General features: G+C 37.5%; 2 protein-coding genes across 4 annotated transcripts; one reads left to right on the top strand and one right to left on the bottom strand.

The window, feature by feature from the left end:
- Nucleotides 1-1987: 1987 nt before the first annotated feature.
- On the top strand, nt 1988-7790 carry LOC110789321 (uncharacterized). 3 transcript variants are annotated; one of them, XM_021993980.2, is made up of 5 exons: nt 1988-2362; nt 4140-4391; nt 4664-4807; nt 5404-6159; nt 6991-7338. In XM_021993980.2, exons 1-5 carry the CDS (start codon nt 2249-2251, stop codon nt 7183-7185), a joined length of 1461 nt encoding a protein of 486 aa, XP_021849672.2. In that variant the 5' UTR covers nt 1988-2248; the 3' UTR covers nt 7186-7338. The 3 variants fall into 3 exon arrangements, with proteins under 3 accessions (XP_021849672.2, XP_056698999.1, XP_021849671.2); XM_056843021.1 differs by having other exon boundaries at nt 1991-2362; nt 7118-7347; XM_021993979.2 differs by lacking the exon at nt 6991-7338 and adding an exon at nt 7354-7790 and having other exon boundaries at nt 1996-2362.
- Nucleotides 7791-8338: 548 nt separating this feature from the next.
- Nucleotides 8339-14154, bottom strand: LOC110789323 (protein DJ-1 homolog C). Its single transcript, XM_021993981.2, has 9 exons — nt 13609-14154; nt 13303-13503; nt 12589-12738; nt 12293-12472; nt 10869-10937; nt 10009-10209; nt 9297-9434; nt 8792-9146; nt 8339-8709 (listed from the first exon to the last, which is right to left on the bottom strand). The coding sequence occupies exons 1-8, from the start codon at nt 13855-13857 to the stop codon at nt 8934-8936; spliced, it is 1401 nt and encodes a 466-aa protein (XP_021849673.2). The 5' UTR covers nt 13858-14154; the 3' UTR covers nt 8339-8709; nt 8792-8933.
- Nucleotides 14155-15521: the final 1367 nt, after the last annotated feature.

Below are 15521 nucleotides of genomic sequence, written 5' to 3'. Positions count from 1 at the left end.
TTGTCAAATCTCAACTAACGTGTTTCACAGCTTAACTAATTGAATTAAAGATTTAACTAATTGATTTATTGCTGAACTATTTGGTTTTAGTTCATAACTAATTGAGTTGCATGTTCAACTACTTGTTTTCTAGCCCTAACTAATTACTTTAACTTCTTAACTAATTGGATTAAGAACATGAACCAATTAGTTAACCATGGTAAGCAATTAGTTAAACGCTGAATTATAATAGTTAACAAATGACATATATTAGTTCAAAATATCAACCAAATATGAAAAATATGAAAAATACCTATCCAACTTAAAATTATTCCCATCCTCCTCCATATATTCCATCTTCACTTGGGGGGGGGGGGGGGGGGGTTTCCTCATCCCTTTTCTGGATGGAGCAACAACATTCTCTACATCTGGATAAGTGTCTTGGGTGTGTATCCCAACACGTTTCTTTGTTGGTTTTGGATCCTCGGGAGAAGTCTTCTGAGGTCGCTAGCCAGCTAATTGCCCGTTTATCCTCATAGGGACCAATGTGCTCAGATTCCTTGGATGCATTTTTTGTTCTAGCCATTTTTGAAACTGAAAAAATACACGAGAGAAGTTAAAATAAATTGCAACGCAAAAATACAAGTAAAGATAAACAATAAAGGAGTGTTATAGAACATAATCAGTATAGATAACAAGAAAAACACTGCAACAAATTCAAATGTGAAAACAATTTCAGCGTTTACTAACTGGTGTGAATACTTAACTAATTGGTTTGTATAATTAACTAATTGGTTTAAATAATTAACTAATTTGTCTGGAAACTTATAGGTTACATAATTCACTAATCCGTTTAAATACTTAACTAATGGGTTTTAATATTGAACTAATTAGAACAAATGCGTAACTAATACATATCTACTCTTAACAATTTACTTTCTAATACATACCTGATACTAAAGTAGAATGAATTGGCAGATATTAAACAAATCAAAACTAAAACTATTGATATCATAACTAAATAAAAACAAAACCCAAACTAAAACACCTGCAGTGTGATAAAATTATATGAAGGAATAAAACTAAGCAAGTTTGAGCAGATCAAAACCCTAAAATCAATTGAAAAGAAGTTTAAACCCTAAAATGAACTGAAAATATGAGAGAGAACAAAAATACGAACAATAACAAGTAGAATCGAAGCAAAAGCAGAAGTTCAAACACAACGAAAACGACGAAAACCTTAAAATAATAAGAAAACCAAAACAGGAACCCTAAAAGTAGACCTAAAACATAAAATCGAACAAAAATCAAACAAAATACAAATAAATACAAGTAGAATCGAGAAAAAGTGAAGATCGAAAACAACGGCAATAACGAAATAAAAACACTAAGAAAACCAAAATAAACGTGAAATTATGAACGAATTCAACAAAAAGAAGAGAATAGAAGAAACTTACAAAATTTTGGACGAACTTGAAGAAGAGTGGAGCAAAATAAATAATCATAGCACAAAATCCTAGATCGAACAAGAAAGGCAAATAACACAACATTACTATGAAAAAAAAAAAGAATCAACAAAAACAAGGAGAAATGAGAAGAAAAAAACTTACAGAAATTTGGCGAAAATTTTAAAAAATTTAGCGACGAAATGGTTTCCCTCTTCTCAAAAGGAAGGGCGAATATTAAAAGTCGCTTTCTCTCTTCAAGTGAACAGTTAATTTGAAAATGAGAGAAAAAAGTGAAATAAGCTTATGTACATGACCCGCGACATAACCCACAGATTATTTCCGACCTGCAAACTAAAGTTGGACCCGTGAGACAACTTTAGTGGATAGTGGCCTTTTTTATCAGGCGGTCTTTTCTAAAAGTTTATACTTCGTATTTAATAATTTTAAGAACAATGCGAAATCTAAATGTCACCAAACATAAACTTACCCGACACGTATGCCTGCTCCGAATTTTCTTCAATAAAAAAATAGAAATTGTACTAGCAATTGCTCCAATTTTTCTTCAATAAAAAAAATAGAAATTGTACTAGCAATTGCTCCATGATCCTTGATCATCAATTCTTCTTAAAAAAAAAAAAATTGCAGTAAACAGAAAAGGAGAGACACTGAGTCACTGACACCGATCAAAGTCCTTCCATTTTCTCTCTCTTGTCATGATTCTTCCCTTTTATCATCAATTGAAAACCCTAATTATTTCTCCAAACCATAGAAAACATTAAGAATCTGAATTGAGTTAATCAATCAATCAATTAATATCCAGAATGGGTGTAAAGAGGCCGAAAAGTGGGCATGAGAAGGCAATTGTGGATATTTGGCAAAGAGAAGTTGGACAACTCTCTTCTAGAAGCTTTGCTCATCGCCTCGCCGCTTCTGAAGTAATTTCCCTAAACCCTAATTATTCTTTTCATTAATCTAATTTCTCCTCATTGATCTACTTAATGATAGTACGGTACTCCTGGTTTGATTAATTGGAATTTAATCTGAATAGTTTGTATTTGGCTTTTTTGGTTGTTGCCTTTTTCTTCGGGTTCAATTACTAGTTGCTGCATTGACAATAGCATAATGGTAATAGAGTAATAGCTACATGTCTAAAACTGAGACTTGGGATTTTTTCAATTTTAAATTTTTAAGTTACGGTAAGGGTAAGATCATGAGAATAGGCGTGTGTTCGTGGTTGTTCATCGGCTTTTGCAAGAACATTAATGTATTATGCAATGTGATTTTGCAATTTCTTACCAAGTATAGTTTAGTAATCCTATATTCTATATGCTCCTCAAGAACGAGGGAAAAAGATTTCTGATATGAGGTTGTCTGAATAGTTGCTTTACGTTAATAAATGGACATTGCCTTCTGCCAACGATGAACTATAAAGGATGAATGGATTCTCATCCAATGCATACGTACTAGCTCTCTTTATCATGGACGGTTGATCCATGCTTAGTGCCACTAAATAATTGAGAACTAGCACTAGATCAAAATGAAAATGACAAAGAAGATTAGAGAAATTTAGTGTATCCAAAATGAAATTCCAATTATTAAAAGAACTAAAACCATAGAGCTTTCTGAACGTCCACTTCGATGGCACACCTGGGTTTCTAGTAGCATGCATCAATTGAAATTGGGAGGTGCAGTGGATACTTTTGTTAGATGCTCAAAATTAAAATTTTCATGTATTGGTGTTGAGACTAGTACTTGTTATAAAAGTTGGTCTTTCTTGTATTATAACTTAAGATGTGAAATTTGGATAGATTTCAAATTTGTTTAGGAGTTTTAAAAAAAGTAAATGGCAATTTAGTTACCCTGTTGGAGGAGTAGAATCTATAAATGAGTCATATGTCTTGGATTGGGTGAAGATGTAAAGGTTTAGAGTTCTAGAGATGGAAACTTAGTCTCCCTCTTACCGCTTACAAGGATTTGGCAGTAGCTATTTTGCATTAAGGCTCCGTTTGGTTTGGTGTAAAACATTTTCAGTGCAAAATGATTTTTCATGGAATATATTTTCCAAGAGAAAACACAATTACAAATTAGTTTTCCTTTGTTTGGTTCCTTAAAAGAAAATGGGGGAAGATGGTGAAGATTGAGGGAAAGAAGGGAGAGGGAGGTAATGAGGAAAGGTGGAAAAGTGGAAAAGTGTTTTCACTCCCTTTCAAATGGAAAATGTCTTTCCACCTTTGAGGGAGTAATTATTTTCCATCCCTTGTCAACTCAAACAACGTAAAATGATTGAAAAGGGGAAAAATCGTTTTCCATGAAAACGTTTTACACCTTGCCAAACGGAGCATAAGAATAACTACCTTCGATAATAACCCTTGGATGACTTTTTCACAAATGTGGGTCTAGATTAGTTTTAGCTTTTGTTTAACACGTTTAAATTACCTGTTGTGTCAAAATGTTTGTCCTTGTCAATAACTTAAACGGCATAAGTAGGTGTCCGGCGAAGTCCAGGTAACCAGTGTAGGATTATCCATAAAAAGAGGTAACTAAGGTAGAAATTTGCTCAACCTGATGTAAAAAACGGAATTTCCTAAATTTATTGGTTAAGTTGTTTGACAAAGCTTTCTTAGTGCATTTCAGTATACTTGTATGTGTTTGTAAGGTATATAATTATGTTTTAACCAGATTACCTGTAATGAAATTGTGCTTGTGGTCCAGGATCTTGTTCTAAGACTTGATATTTTGAGGAAGCTGGAAAAGCATAGAGGCTGTGTCAATACAGTGGGCTTCAACGCGTCTGGTGACATTCTTGTGTCTGGCTCTGATGACAGAAAAGTTATATTATGGGATTGGGAAGTTGGCCATGCCAAACTCTCATTTCATTCTGGTCATTGTAACAACGTGTTTCAGGCGAAATTCATGCCTTTCAGTGATGACAACATCATTGTTACTTGCGCAGCAGATGGCCAGGTATTTCCCTGGTGGTGCTTTTTGAGTCGGGGGCTAGGGAGGGAAAATAAACCTTGATTTTTTCTGCTCAAAGGTTGTTTGCGAAGCTAATAAGATAATTTGCTAGTTATATCCTGGTCTGAAGATTACAGCATGTAGTGAGGCTGATCTTTGTAATTGGAAATTTGTAAACTTCTTCATATGTCTGGATACGTTTCTGCTTATTCCTTATGCTTTAGTCTTGACATTAGCTACTTTAAGTTTACTTCTTTGTAATATATTTATCCTTTCAGGTTAGACAGGCACAAATTCTTGAAGGTGGGCGTGTGGAGACCTCTTTGCTTGGTAGGCATGAAAGTCGAGCTCACAAGTTGGCTATTGAACCTGGAAGTCCTCACATATTTTATACTTGCGCCGAAGACGGAATGGTTCAGCATGTGCGTTACTCCATCTCTTACCCCCCCCCCCCCCCCGGCCCCACACACACACATCTTGAGAGAATGGTTTCAAGATTTAATGCACTTGGGGCACAGACTCTAAGCAATGGCTGTTTGATGATGTCTGAAGAGCACTTTCATATACAATGCGTAAAACTATCAGGTGTGCAGTATAGAATGTTCAGATATGAAGTATCTAGTTTCCCTGGCAATGCCTGAATATTTGAAAGTCACAAAGTCCTTTTTTAGTTTAGCCTTTTGGATAATAATGTCATCTTTCCCAATTTGTGTCTGCCCTCACCCCTCAGTAGAATGTCACTGGAATTCTGTCCCTTTTTACCACTCGCACACGGCGGGGTGGGGTTGGGGGGGGGGGGGGGGAGGTTAATGGTTGCTGTCTAAGTGCAGCATCAAGGATCTAATGCTTCAACTTTCCTGGTAGAGCTTGTATAGCCTATAGAATTTCCATTTAGCCCATAAACACCCTTCATTTAGGATTCTAGGAATCATGATGATGTCCAAGATAAACCTTGCTGCCGTATGTTTGCTTACTTGCCTTTGCCAATACTGAATCTTATATTTCTATCTTGATGCAGTTTGATCTGAGAACTAAAGATCCTACAAGACTTTTTACCTGCCATTCAACTTTTGAGTGGAGGAGTAACTTGACAGTTGTGCAATTAAACACCATTGCAATTGATCCTAGAAGTCCTAATCTGTTTGCTGTTGGAGGGTCTGACGATGAGTATACTCGGGTTTATGATATCCGGAAATATAAGTGGGATGGTTCAACTGATTTTGGCCAACCCGTAAACTTTTACTGCCCTCGACATTTGGTTGGTAGTAAGCTAGTAGGGATAACAGGTTTGGCATTTTCTGACCAGAGTGAGCTTCTTGTGTCCTATAATCACGAGCACATATATCTCTTCGCTAAAGATATGGGATGGGGACCAAACCCTGATCCGTCATCTCCTGAGTCAGCATGCAGTGATACTGATGAACCTGGGCATGATGATCCCTTCGAGGCAGCTTCAGCTGTAACAGATACAGAAAAAAGGCATGTTCCCCAAGTGTTCAAGGGCCATCTTAATCGTGAGACAGTCAAGGGTGTAAGTTTCTTTGGGCCGAAGAGTGAGTATGTGGCAAGTGGATCTGATTGTGGTCGGATATTTATTTGGAGAAAGAAAAATGGAGAGCTCATCCGTGTCATGGAAGCTGATAAGCACGTGGTTAATTGCATTGAGGCACATCCACATACTGCAGTTCTTGCCAGTAGTGGAATTGAGAGTGATATCAAGATATGGACTCCTAAGGCAGAGGAAAGAGCTACTTTGCCTGCCAACATAGACGAGGTATTCTCTCTTATAATCTTTCTATGTGCTATTTATTCATCCTTGTGGATTAGATTCATTTTTGTGCATTAGTTCTCATTTTCAGAATGTTAGAAAGGTTCCTTTAAAAAAAGGAGAATCTTAGAAAGGGATCTGTTACACTAACGCCCAACACCAAACAACTTTGTGCTACTCCAGAATTGAACATTAAAATCCAACCAAATAAAGGAATCACAATCTCGTACTTCGTATATGTTCCCTTGCTTTTTAGTACATCTGTCTATTTTTTTTGCTTTCTCTTTTGACTGGTAGTCAACTAAAGTACTTCACCTTCTATTTGAAGACATTTGTTATTATCTGTTTTCCCTTCCTGTTTTATTATAATTGGTTTCCTTTTTGGTATGTTTCGTGTTGACTGACATAAAATGTCCATTGTTCTCTATACATTTGATGCACTGCTCCTCTAAAACTCCTCCTATTTGGCCCTTTTTACTTTGCATAGCGTAGTATTAGCATGGCCATTGGCCTATGGCTTTTGATTTTCTTAGAATTCCAAGCTCACCACCTACCCCCCCCCCCTCCCCCCTCCATATCAGAAAAGAAAGCTGACGTACTTGTTGTACTTGTTGCTGAGATTAAATTCGAAATAAGATGTCTATCTTTAGTCTGCATTTTGGATTACAAAGTTCACGGCCCTCATTATCCTGTCCCAGTTAGAGCCTCTTTAGAGGCACTGTGGTAATGTTGATGTTGGCCATACCCCGGATCATTAGCTTTCCATGGTAGTAGGTCTGCATTGTTAGATGAGGGGCAGAGGTAGTCTAACTTATCTCTGCGTTGCTTTCTGAAAAGGTTTTGATAAGTCATGGATCTTTTCTCTTTGGGTCTGACGATTCATCTAGTGATGATGACGATTCATCTAGTGATGATGATGATGACAGTGAGAATGATGAGGGTAATGTTTATTATTCTGATGAAGATGATGATCTTGATGATGATGATGATGGTGATGAAGAAGATGACGATGATGATGAAGATGAAAATTAATGTGGATTAATAGCAAAACTGAAGATGATAATTTTAATGATGGTGATGAAGAAGATGACGATGATGATGAAGATGAAAATTAACGTGGATTAATAGCAAAACTGAAGATGATAATTTTAATGATGGTGATGATGATACTAATAACAGTAATTTTTAATCCATTTCCAGTTGAGGCCAAGGCAAAGGGACTGGATGTATCATGTGACTTCGCCTGAGGAGCTGCTTTTGCAATTAGTTTCACTGGAAAACCGCCTGTCAAGAACAGAGCAAAGCGGAACTTCTGGGTCTGGACAGGACTTCATAGAACTTATTCTGTCACTAAGAGGGCGCAATGGTGGTTCATCTGATGATGGAGGAGATGATGACAGTGGCCCTGAAGATTTCTTCAGCTGATTCAACTTCATCTTTCCCTCTCATGGCAAAGGCCAAAGGGTCATGAGATTTTAACTTGTATATATTGTCATAGCGAATAATTATCAATTACTCCGCGGTAATTGTTTAAATGATTTATCTCATCACATCACGTCTTTCCTTTTAACTAAAATCTTCAGCTTCTGCTCTTCATCTTATGTGTATATATTATATAGCCTTTTTCCCTCTTCTCATTTTTAGTTTGTGTCAAACTTAATTGGGAACAACCTCATTAACCAAGCATGCAGATAATATTTTTTTTTTTTTTGACATGACAGATAATATTGTAAATATTCCTCAAATTCAATACTCCCTTCTCATCTTTTGGAAATTGTTATCAGGTTAGCTATTCAGTCTGTACCTCATTTGTATAGAAACGGTAAAGGAAAACTATTTCCACTTATTCAAGAAAAATAAGTATAAGGAAAATAAGAGTAAAGTACAATATACAAATAAAATAAGTTTTTATACATTCTAATAAGTTTAGAAAAAATAGGTGAATATAACAAACTCTAAATTAACATATAAATGTAAAACATTTTAGGGAAGTAAAACCATGATTTTATAAATATAAATGTCCCTGAATCAGGTTTTCTGATCTAAAATCCCCCTTAGACATCATATACGGAGGATGGCTTGGGGATTTCCTGTTTCATTGATGTTTTTCGGTTTGGGATAAATTATTTTCTTAGTTTTCACAAAAGAACTAATGACTTAAACTTAAAGCAGTCATTAGACTCAATGACTCATTACTGAAGCAATTTACTGGAAAAGAAAATTCAATTACTTTACAGAAACCATTTCAAGATTATATGCACCACTATAAGCCATACACCATTTCAAATTACAGCGAAATTGTACTGCTCGAGTCTAAATTGTTGTAACAACATTACCGTCACAATAAGAAGCACTCACTCAAAAAAATCTTAACCAATGATCCAATACAATCCCTTGGCCGCGAAACATACCCATCAACACCTCAACGACAGCACTCAGACTCTCAGACATTGTGGAAATGATCGAAAACATCATACTGAGTACAGCCATACAGGTTACCGTCTAAAACTGGCAAACATTATTTGAGGTCTTCAAAGTTTTTATGCAACCAAAGTTCTGCATAGATTCAGCAGAGCAATTAGTCACTTTATGCCTAACATTTTTTTCGATCAGTCAGTAAATCATCATAAAGAGTTACCTTGAATCTTTCAAGGGTAGTTATGCCTTTAACTTCATTTCCAATGAGTTGCACGTAACCTATCGAGCACTGACCTCGGCCACAGGAAGTGGAAAGTACCCCATTCTTGTGATAAAACATCATTAAACATGAATGTCATTGGTTAATTCCTAGGGAATTCAAAAACAAGACCTTCAGCGACACTTCTTGCCCTGGCATGTCCAAAAAGCTTGCTCACAATAGCAAGGGCAAAGTCAGTTGCGGTACTGAGTCCCTTTGACGTAATAAGCTTCCCATCAATTACTACCTTGGCACCAGCAACCACCTCTGGTTTTAGCTTGTCTGATAAGGAGGGATGATCAGTTATTCTCTTGCCCTATTTCACCAGCAGAAGATTGAGTCAAGAAACTACCCTCTCTTTGAATCCCGAAAAAACCAAGACTACCCTCTTTTTCTTTTTAATTTTTACCAAAGGCAGCAGACTGATGTAAAAACACAAAAGAGATCAGAAAGAACTAGCACTTACCTTGAGCAACCCTTGTCTTTGCAGGAGTGTCAGAGAGGAGCATATTGCTCCATAAATTCTGCCAGCGGATTCCTGTTCTTTAAGTAGCTTCTTAAGAACCTTTGACTTACTTAGCCTCTTAGCCCCATTGATGCCACCCTGTAAATTATAAAAGAGTGATAGAAACAAGGAACTAGCCTGTCAATAATGATTTAGTGAGAATAATGCAAGAGTTCAACTTCCCATCTCCCAACCTCGAAAATTGAAATTGAGGGCTCGAGCTCAACCTCCCAACCTCGAAATTGAGGGTTCTATTGTCACCTCCCCCAACTTCAAGGTTGGAAGGCTGGGTACCCCTCTTCTTCTCCGTCTCACATCGGCTAATCTTCTTAGCCAGTCAATTATAATTTATAAGAGGACAAATTATGCTTTTATTTTCACTGATGCCAGGCTCATACAATTTTCTTTTGCCAACCAACAGTTTAGCAATTATGAGCACTATATTGAAACACCTGCATGCACTTCCCACAGCTAGTTAGGCCCAATTGTGCAAATTATGTCCCTGATATCTTATTAGCTCCTTTGAATGGTGATGTACTTTTCAGTCGCACACACTTGCTATAACTCATTTTCTAACCCCCAAAACAAGAGACTTAACAGGAATGAGCCATTCTTAGGTAAGACTAAAAAAATCCAAGACGTAATATTTTATTAGCGTTAGCGGTTGTCTTACCGGAAGAACAATCAAGTCATAAATGGACTCAGCAGCTACATCAATCAACTTATCGGCAACAATATTGGTTCCATGAGATGCCAGAATTTGCAATGACTTTTCAACCGAAGCAACCACAGCATTAACTTTTGCTCTTCTGAGAATGTCAACTATGGTCACAACCTCTATCTCATCAGATCCATTCGCCACTGGGATGAGTACCTTAGTGGTATAGAGATGACAAATTAATCAGGGAAGGAATTTCCAGAGAAACGAAGAACAAATACATGTGAATCTGCAATTCTGCAGTGTAATAGTCAAAACAATGGAAGATGAAAGGCAATAAATAGTTATAAAAAAATTAAAAAATTGAACACTTTGTGATATCTAGGACACCCTAGTTCTGTCTGATTATCAGGGTGATGATTCTTTGGTGAAGCTTATAAAAAAAATTAAGGAAATGGTGAAATACTAAACTTCCAGATTTACAGTCCCTGAAAAGAAACCTGCCCCAGTGCCCTGCCATTAGTAAACATGCATTAATTGCTACAGAAGGATTGATCTTCAAAATTTTAATTGGCACTTAAACCAAAACAACTGGGAGCTAGCCAGTAGCAAGTGAAACATAGCTTAAATGTTTTCTTTTCCCTCCTTTTGTTTTTCTTTTTTGTAATGGAAGGTGGGAGTTCAGGACAGTGATCACCAAGTTCAACACAATTCCTGAAGGTAACACATTCAGTTCTCAGATCAGAAAATAACACAAATGCACTAACAAAGAAGGATAGAGAGTGTATACTACTAGAATAGAGAATGTAGATGGATATTCAACACTTTAAGTAACAGCCAAGACAAAAACCATCACTATAGAGAAATCTGCTTACATGAGGAGGGTGATCAAGCAACCATTCCACTTCATTGAACTCTTTTCTAGACTGATCTTCACTCAGTAGCTGAATTATGAGTTCAGAAATACAATGATTAGTATCAAATACATTAGTGTTTGCAAGTAAGTAAGTGGTTAGAGAACATTGAACTATCATGATGTGCAAATTGATTAAGAAAACCTATTCCTAAGACTCCTAACCATAGATAAAAAATGCGGTATCGGTCACGGTCGCGGGATCGGTCGCGGAGTCTCGGTAACGGAAATGATGCGTTAGTCGCGGACCGTGTCGCGGTTGTCGCATAGGAATTCGAAATTTGAAAAAGAAGCCCCATGTCAGCCCCATTCACTACCTACCCTAGTTCCCCTCCCCTAAATCATACACGTGACATAATTAAAATGAATTCCTTTGTCTACCTTCTCTCTCCTCTCTTGTTTTAGATTTGAAAATGGAGTTCTCTACTCTATTTCAATGGAGTTTCTCCATTTCTTTCCCTTTTCCCTTTCATTTTGTAAAAAACATGGGGAATTCGGCCGAAAACCGAGTAGATATGAGCAGTGTATAAAAAGGCGCGCCTAGGCTCTGAGGCGCAAGGCGATTGGAGCCAGCGCCTTTTACTGTCTAGGCGAGGCGACTTCAATGAGGCGCACCTAAGGCGCAAAAAGGCGCAAAAAGGCGCACAAAAGGCGCACCTACCAAGAGACATACCATTTTTTCACTTTTTTTTCACTTTTTATTAGGGCGCCTCACTTCAATGAGGCGCACCGAGGCGCGCCTAAGGCGCCGGGAACTCCAAATCGCCTTGTTGCGCCTTGAGCCTTTTTATACATTGGATATGAGGTTTATAGCGTTTAATGCGGACAAAATTCGTTCGGATCGGTTGAACCAGCCGAGATCTCGCCCTTTTTAAAAACACTTTTACAACTCGGGATATCTCGTATCGCCAGCCTCCAAAACCTTGTTAACTCGGGCGATACGAGTTAACTCGGGCGAGTTTTTACACCATACTCCTAACTCCTTAGAAAGCTTAAGGATATTAGTTCCCAAAAGTAATTACAGCTTGACAACACAATTAATTAAATGGACCAGTATGACCAGCATTATGTTGTTTGGTTCATTTGCTACATATGGTAGAAACGAAACATTGTAAAAGACAACCATAATACACAACAACGTTACATATGCCGCAGGATTAGCATCTCATCCGTTCACCTCTAGATTATATACAAATTGGGATTTCCTTCTCTGCATAGGCCACATGCCTACCTAATTTTAGCATTGATGCCTACCTAATTTTAGCATTGATGCCAACCTAATTTTAGCATTGAATTCATCAGGAATGAGTTACTAATGCATCATCCCAAAAAAGAAAGAATAAATGAGATTATGAAAGGTGATTCAGAATGTGACAACAAACTTACCAGTAAGCCTTTGACTTCATGAGCTGCAGACTCACCGGACAATTGTTCTACCAATGACAGGGCAAATTCAAAAGTAGTTCCTGGGCCACGACTAGTTGTAAGCTCTCCAGAAACTTGAATATTTGATTTGACAGCCCAAAAGGAAGAAAGCTTGTCCATGAAAGCAGGGTGACAAGTGATCTTGTTGTGAAAGGTCATGAAAAGTTAATAAGCTACAATAATCTGATATATGACACTAGGTGTGCTTCAAACAAAAAACAAAAGACCTAGAAGAAATGCCAATGTGTATAATATACCCGCTTTTTCTTTAGTAGCCCCCATGGTTGGAGGGTTACAGCTGGAGCAGCACATATAGCACCATACAACCTCTTCTCCTCAGCGTGTTTGCTAGTAATACTGCGCAGAACTTCAGAGTCTCTCAGCCGGGCGGAACCAGGCATACCTCCCTGCATGATGTCAGTAACCTCTAAGATGCACAGATGTTGGGAAACCAAAAGGGGGTAAATGAGTAAATAAGCAAAGATTCATAACCAAGTAGGCAATAGATCAGCCATTAATAGTGTAAGGAAACCTATAGACTTGAAATTTCTAATATGCACTCGCTATTCAATGTACTGCAACTTGTTATTGAGTAAATTCTATTCATCAACCATTTCATAGGATATCATCAGGAACCATTGCACCCATGGAATTAAGGTGTAGGACTAAAGATTTAGTTTATTTCATAATATGGACCAACAAACCGTTCACTTGGTCCTCGTGCAATTGATCATTGTGATATAGTAAACCAGTTGATGTTTTCCAACCCACATCCAACAGAAATAGCATTTGTAAGGTTGAATATATTTGACTAAAGATAACCGATATCAGGTCAAAACATTGATGAGGCCACCAACCAGCATTCAGCAATACTCTTAACATCATTTTTGCAATACAGTGCAAAACTATACTAACAGCAGAACTAGCAACTATGCAAAACGGTTCAACAAATAAAGCACGAAAAAACAAACCGGTAAGACGATAAGATCGAATATCTGGTTCGTGCAAGAGTTGATAGAGGTATCAGCAACAAACTTCACACCACCAGACGCCTCAACCTCGAGCTGTGGTTCAACAGAGGCCACAGTCACATGAGCACCAGCTTGGCGCAATACGTACACCAATATCACAGCTTCCATTTCTTCTGTTCCATACCCAATGGGGATCAAAACCTGTTAGCACAAACAACATAGTTGCCAACAGCACATCTTTGTTACACCATAAGAATTATTAACCCAATTATACTTTATCCAAAATTGACAGAATTTGATGATAACCTTTTTAGGAGAGGCAGTGGAATGTATTGCTGGGTCATCCACTGCTACTGCTATTGCTTCTGCTACAGTAGCTGCAGCTGTTGGACTTCTTCTCAAAATGGATACGCCGCCGCAAACCGGCAGGGCAAAGGTGGAGGAGACAAAAGGCAGAAAACCAGCTGAACAAACCATGGAATTGGAGTGGGAATTGAGGTGTGGCCGATCAAAGCAACATGTTTTTGGAGCCAATAATGATGATAAACGCTCCATTTAGCTATTATCGCCAGAAAAGTGTGAACTTGCAAGAAGCAACAGAAATTCAGCTATTAAACAGAAAACATACTCCGTATTAGCTATGAATGTCAGTCAAGCAATTTATCGAACACTTGGAGGGCACTTCCCAGAACTTCCCATCACAACTTAAAGTAATATCTTCAAGTTCAACGTCTCGGAGGCATAGAGGAGAACTTGGGCTTGACCAGCGCTCCGGCCAGGAGTGAAAGGGAGTTACTGGGTTATGGACTTATGGAGTTATGGGGAGGTGTTAGGTTAGGTGTAAGATATTTTTCATTATCCAACTATTAACAGTCCTCGAACTAAAAATGTGTTTTTTAGCCAATTGTCTGTTAGTTCAGTGGTGATTAGAGCAGAGCTTCGTAGGGCGATCACGTGTTTGATTCCCGCAATAACAATTGGGAAAGGAATGAAACATACCCACCGAGAACTCGCCTCGAATTCGGATTAGCCCTAAGGGTTAACCGGTAGTAACACCAATAAAAAAAAATATGCCTTTCCTAACTTTGGTACTCCATATATATCTTATAAGTAAAATTTGTCAATTATTATCTAGATTATTAGGGAGTAAGTCAATTGTTAACTGTTATATCCTCTCAAAAAAAAAAAAAAGTCAATTGTTAACTAGATTGTTAGAAGTTGTCAATTTACCTACGGAGTACATTTCTAACAATTGGCGTCAATTGTTACTTTAGTCCATATTATAACCAATTAGTCCACTAATGACATCATAATTCCCGTAAATAAAACATTATAATTAACCCTTACTTATATTTAATCATCTTAATCAACTAATAAAAATTAAAATCCCTAAATTACCCTAAATTATAAATAAAAAATTCCAACCAATTGTTTGTTGGTTCAGTGGTGATTGGGGCTGAACTTGGTAGGGAGAACCCGTGTTCGATCCCCCGCAACAACAATTGGGAGGGGAATGGAACCTAACCACCCAGAACTCGCCCCGAATCCAGATTAGCCCTAAGGGTGAACCAGATGCTAACACCAAAAAAAAAAAAAAAAAAAAATTCCAAAATATACCCTCTCACATTCTTCTCTACACATTACAAGTTTACACCCTCATGAACTCGTGTAAGACGAAGTAAAATAGAGAGGAGTAATGGGGCGTCTAGTTCGCGTAGTGGTATAAGACTGGAATCAGGAATGATATCAAGATGACATGTGTTTGAAACTTGATTTTTAATAACATGTGTTTTTTTAATAAAATGTGAAACTTGATACCGAGAATGAGTTTTTTTCTTTTATTTGATACCAATAGTAAAGATATAAGGCATACTCACCTCCCGTCCTCCCCCGAGGTTTCTACACGCCATATTTTGAGGGTTTGAGGTATGGATTTGAAACTCTTAAAAGTACTAACCAAATAAATGGTATGGGTTTAGGCCATTCTAAACCCATACTTCATACGTAGAATTCGCAAAGAAAACGCCCCCTAAATATATAGATTGTGTTATGTCCAACTTATTTTCAGTAACCATAACAAAATGGACAACAATCCTATGTTTTAGGATGTCTTCTCCAAATAAACAAAATTTAATTTTTCTTCTCCAATCCTAATTTTGTTCTTCCATCACCAACTAACTAGCGGGGATTGAGGAGCCATTGCAACATCACTCAGAAAC

The sequence above is a fragment of the Spinacia oleracea genome, chromosome 4 (assembly GCF_020520425.1).
Source record: "Spinacia oleracea cultivar Varoflay chromosome 4, BTI_SOV_V1, whole genome shotgun sequence".
Taxonomy (NCBI): Eukaryota; Viridiplantae; Streptophyta; class Magnoliopsida; order Caryophyllales; family Amaranthaceae; genus Spinacia; species Spinacia oleracea.
Note: the sequence above shows the minus strand (reverse complement) of the source record. Positions and strands in the feature narration are given on the sequence as shown.

Bases quoted from the DNA above. Each gene is read 5' to 3' on its own strand.
- LOC110789321 (XM_021993979.2), top strand. From the start codon at position 2,249: ATGGGTGTAAAGAGGCCGAAAAGTGGGCATGAGAAGGCAATTGTGGAT. The intron at 2,363-4,139 runs GTAATTTCCCTA...CTTGTGGTCCAG, and splicing joins ATCGCCTCGCCGCTTCTGAA to GATCTTGTTCTAAGACTTGA. The intron at 4,392-4,663 runs GTATTTCCCTGG...TTATCCTTTCAG, and splicing joins CTTGCGCAGCAGATGGCCAG to GTTAGACAGGCACAAATTCT.
- LOC110789323 (XM_021993981.2), bottom strand. From the start codon at position 13,857: ATGGAGCGTTTATCATCATTATTGGCTCCAAAAACATGTTGCTTTGAT. The intron at 13,504-13,608 runs GTTATCATCAAA...TTGTGCTAACAG, and splicing joins CCACTGCCTCTCCTAAAAAG to GTTTTGATCCCCATTGGGTA. The intron at 9,147-9,296 runs GTAAGTGCTAGT...CTGGTGAAATAG, and splicing joins AAAGACAAGGGTTGCTCAAG to GGCAAGAGAATAACTGATCA.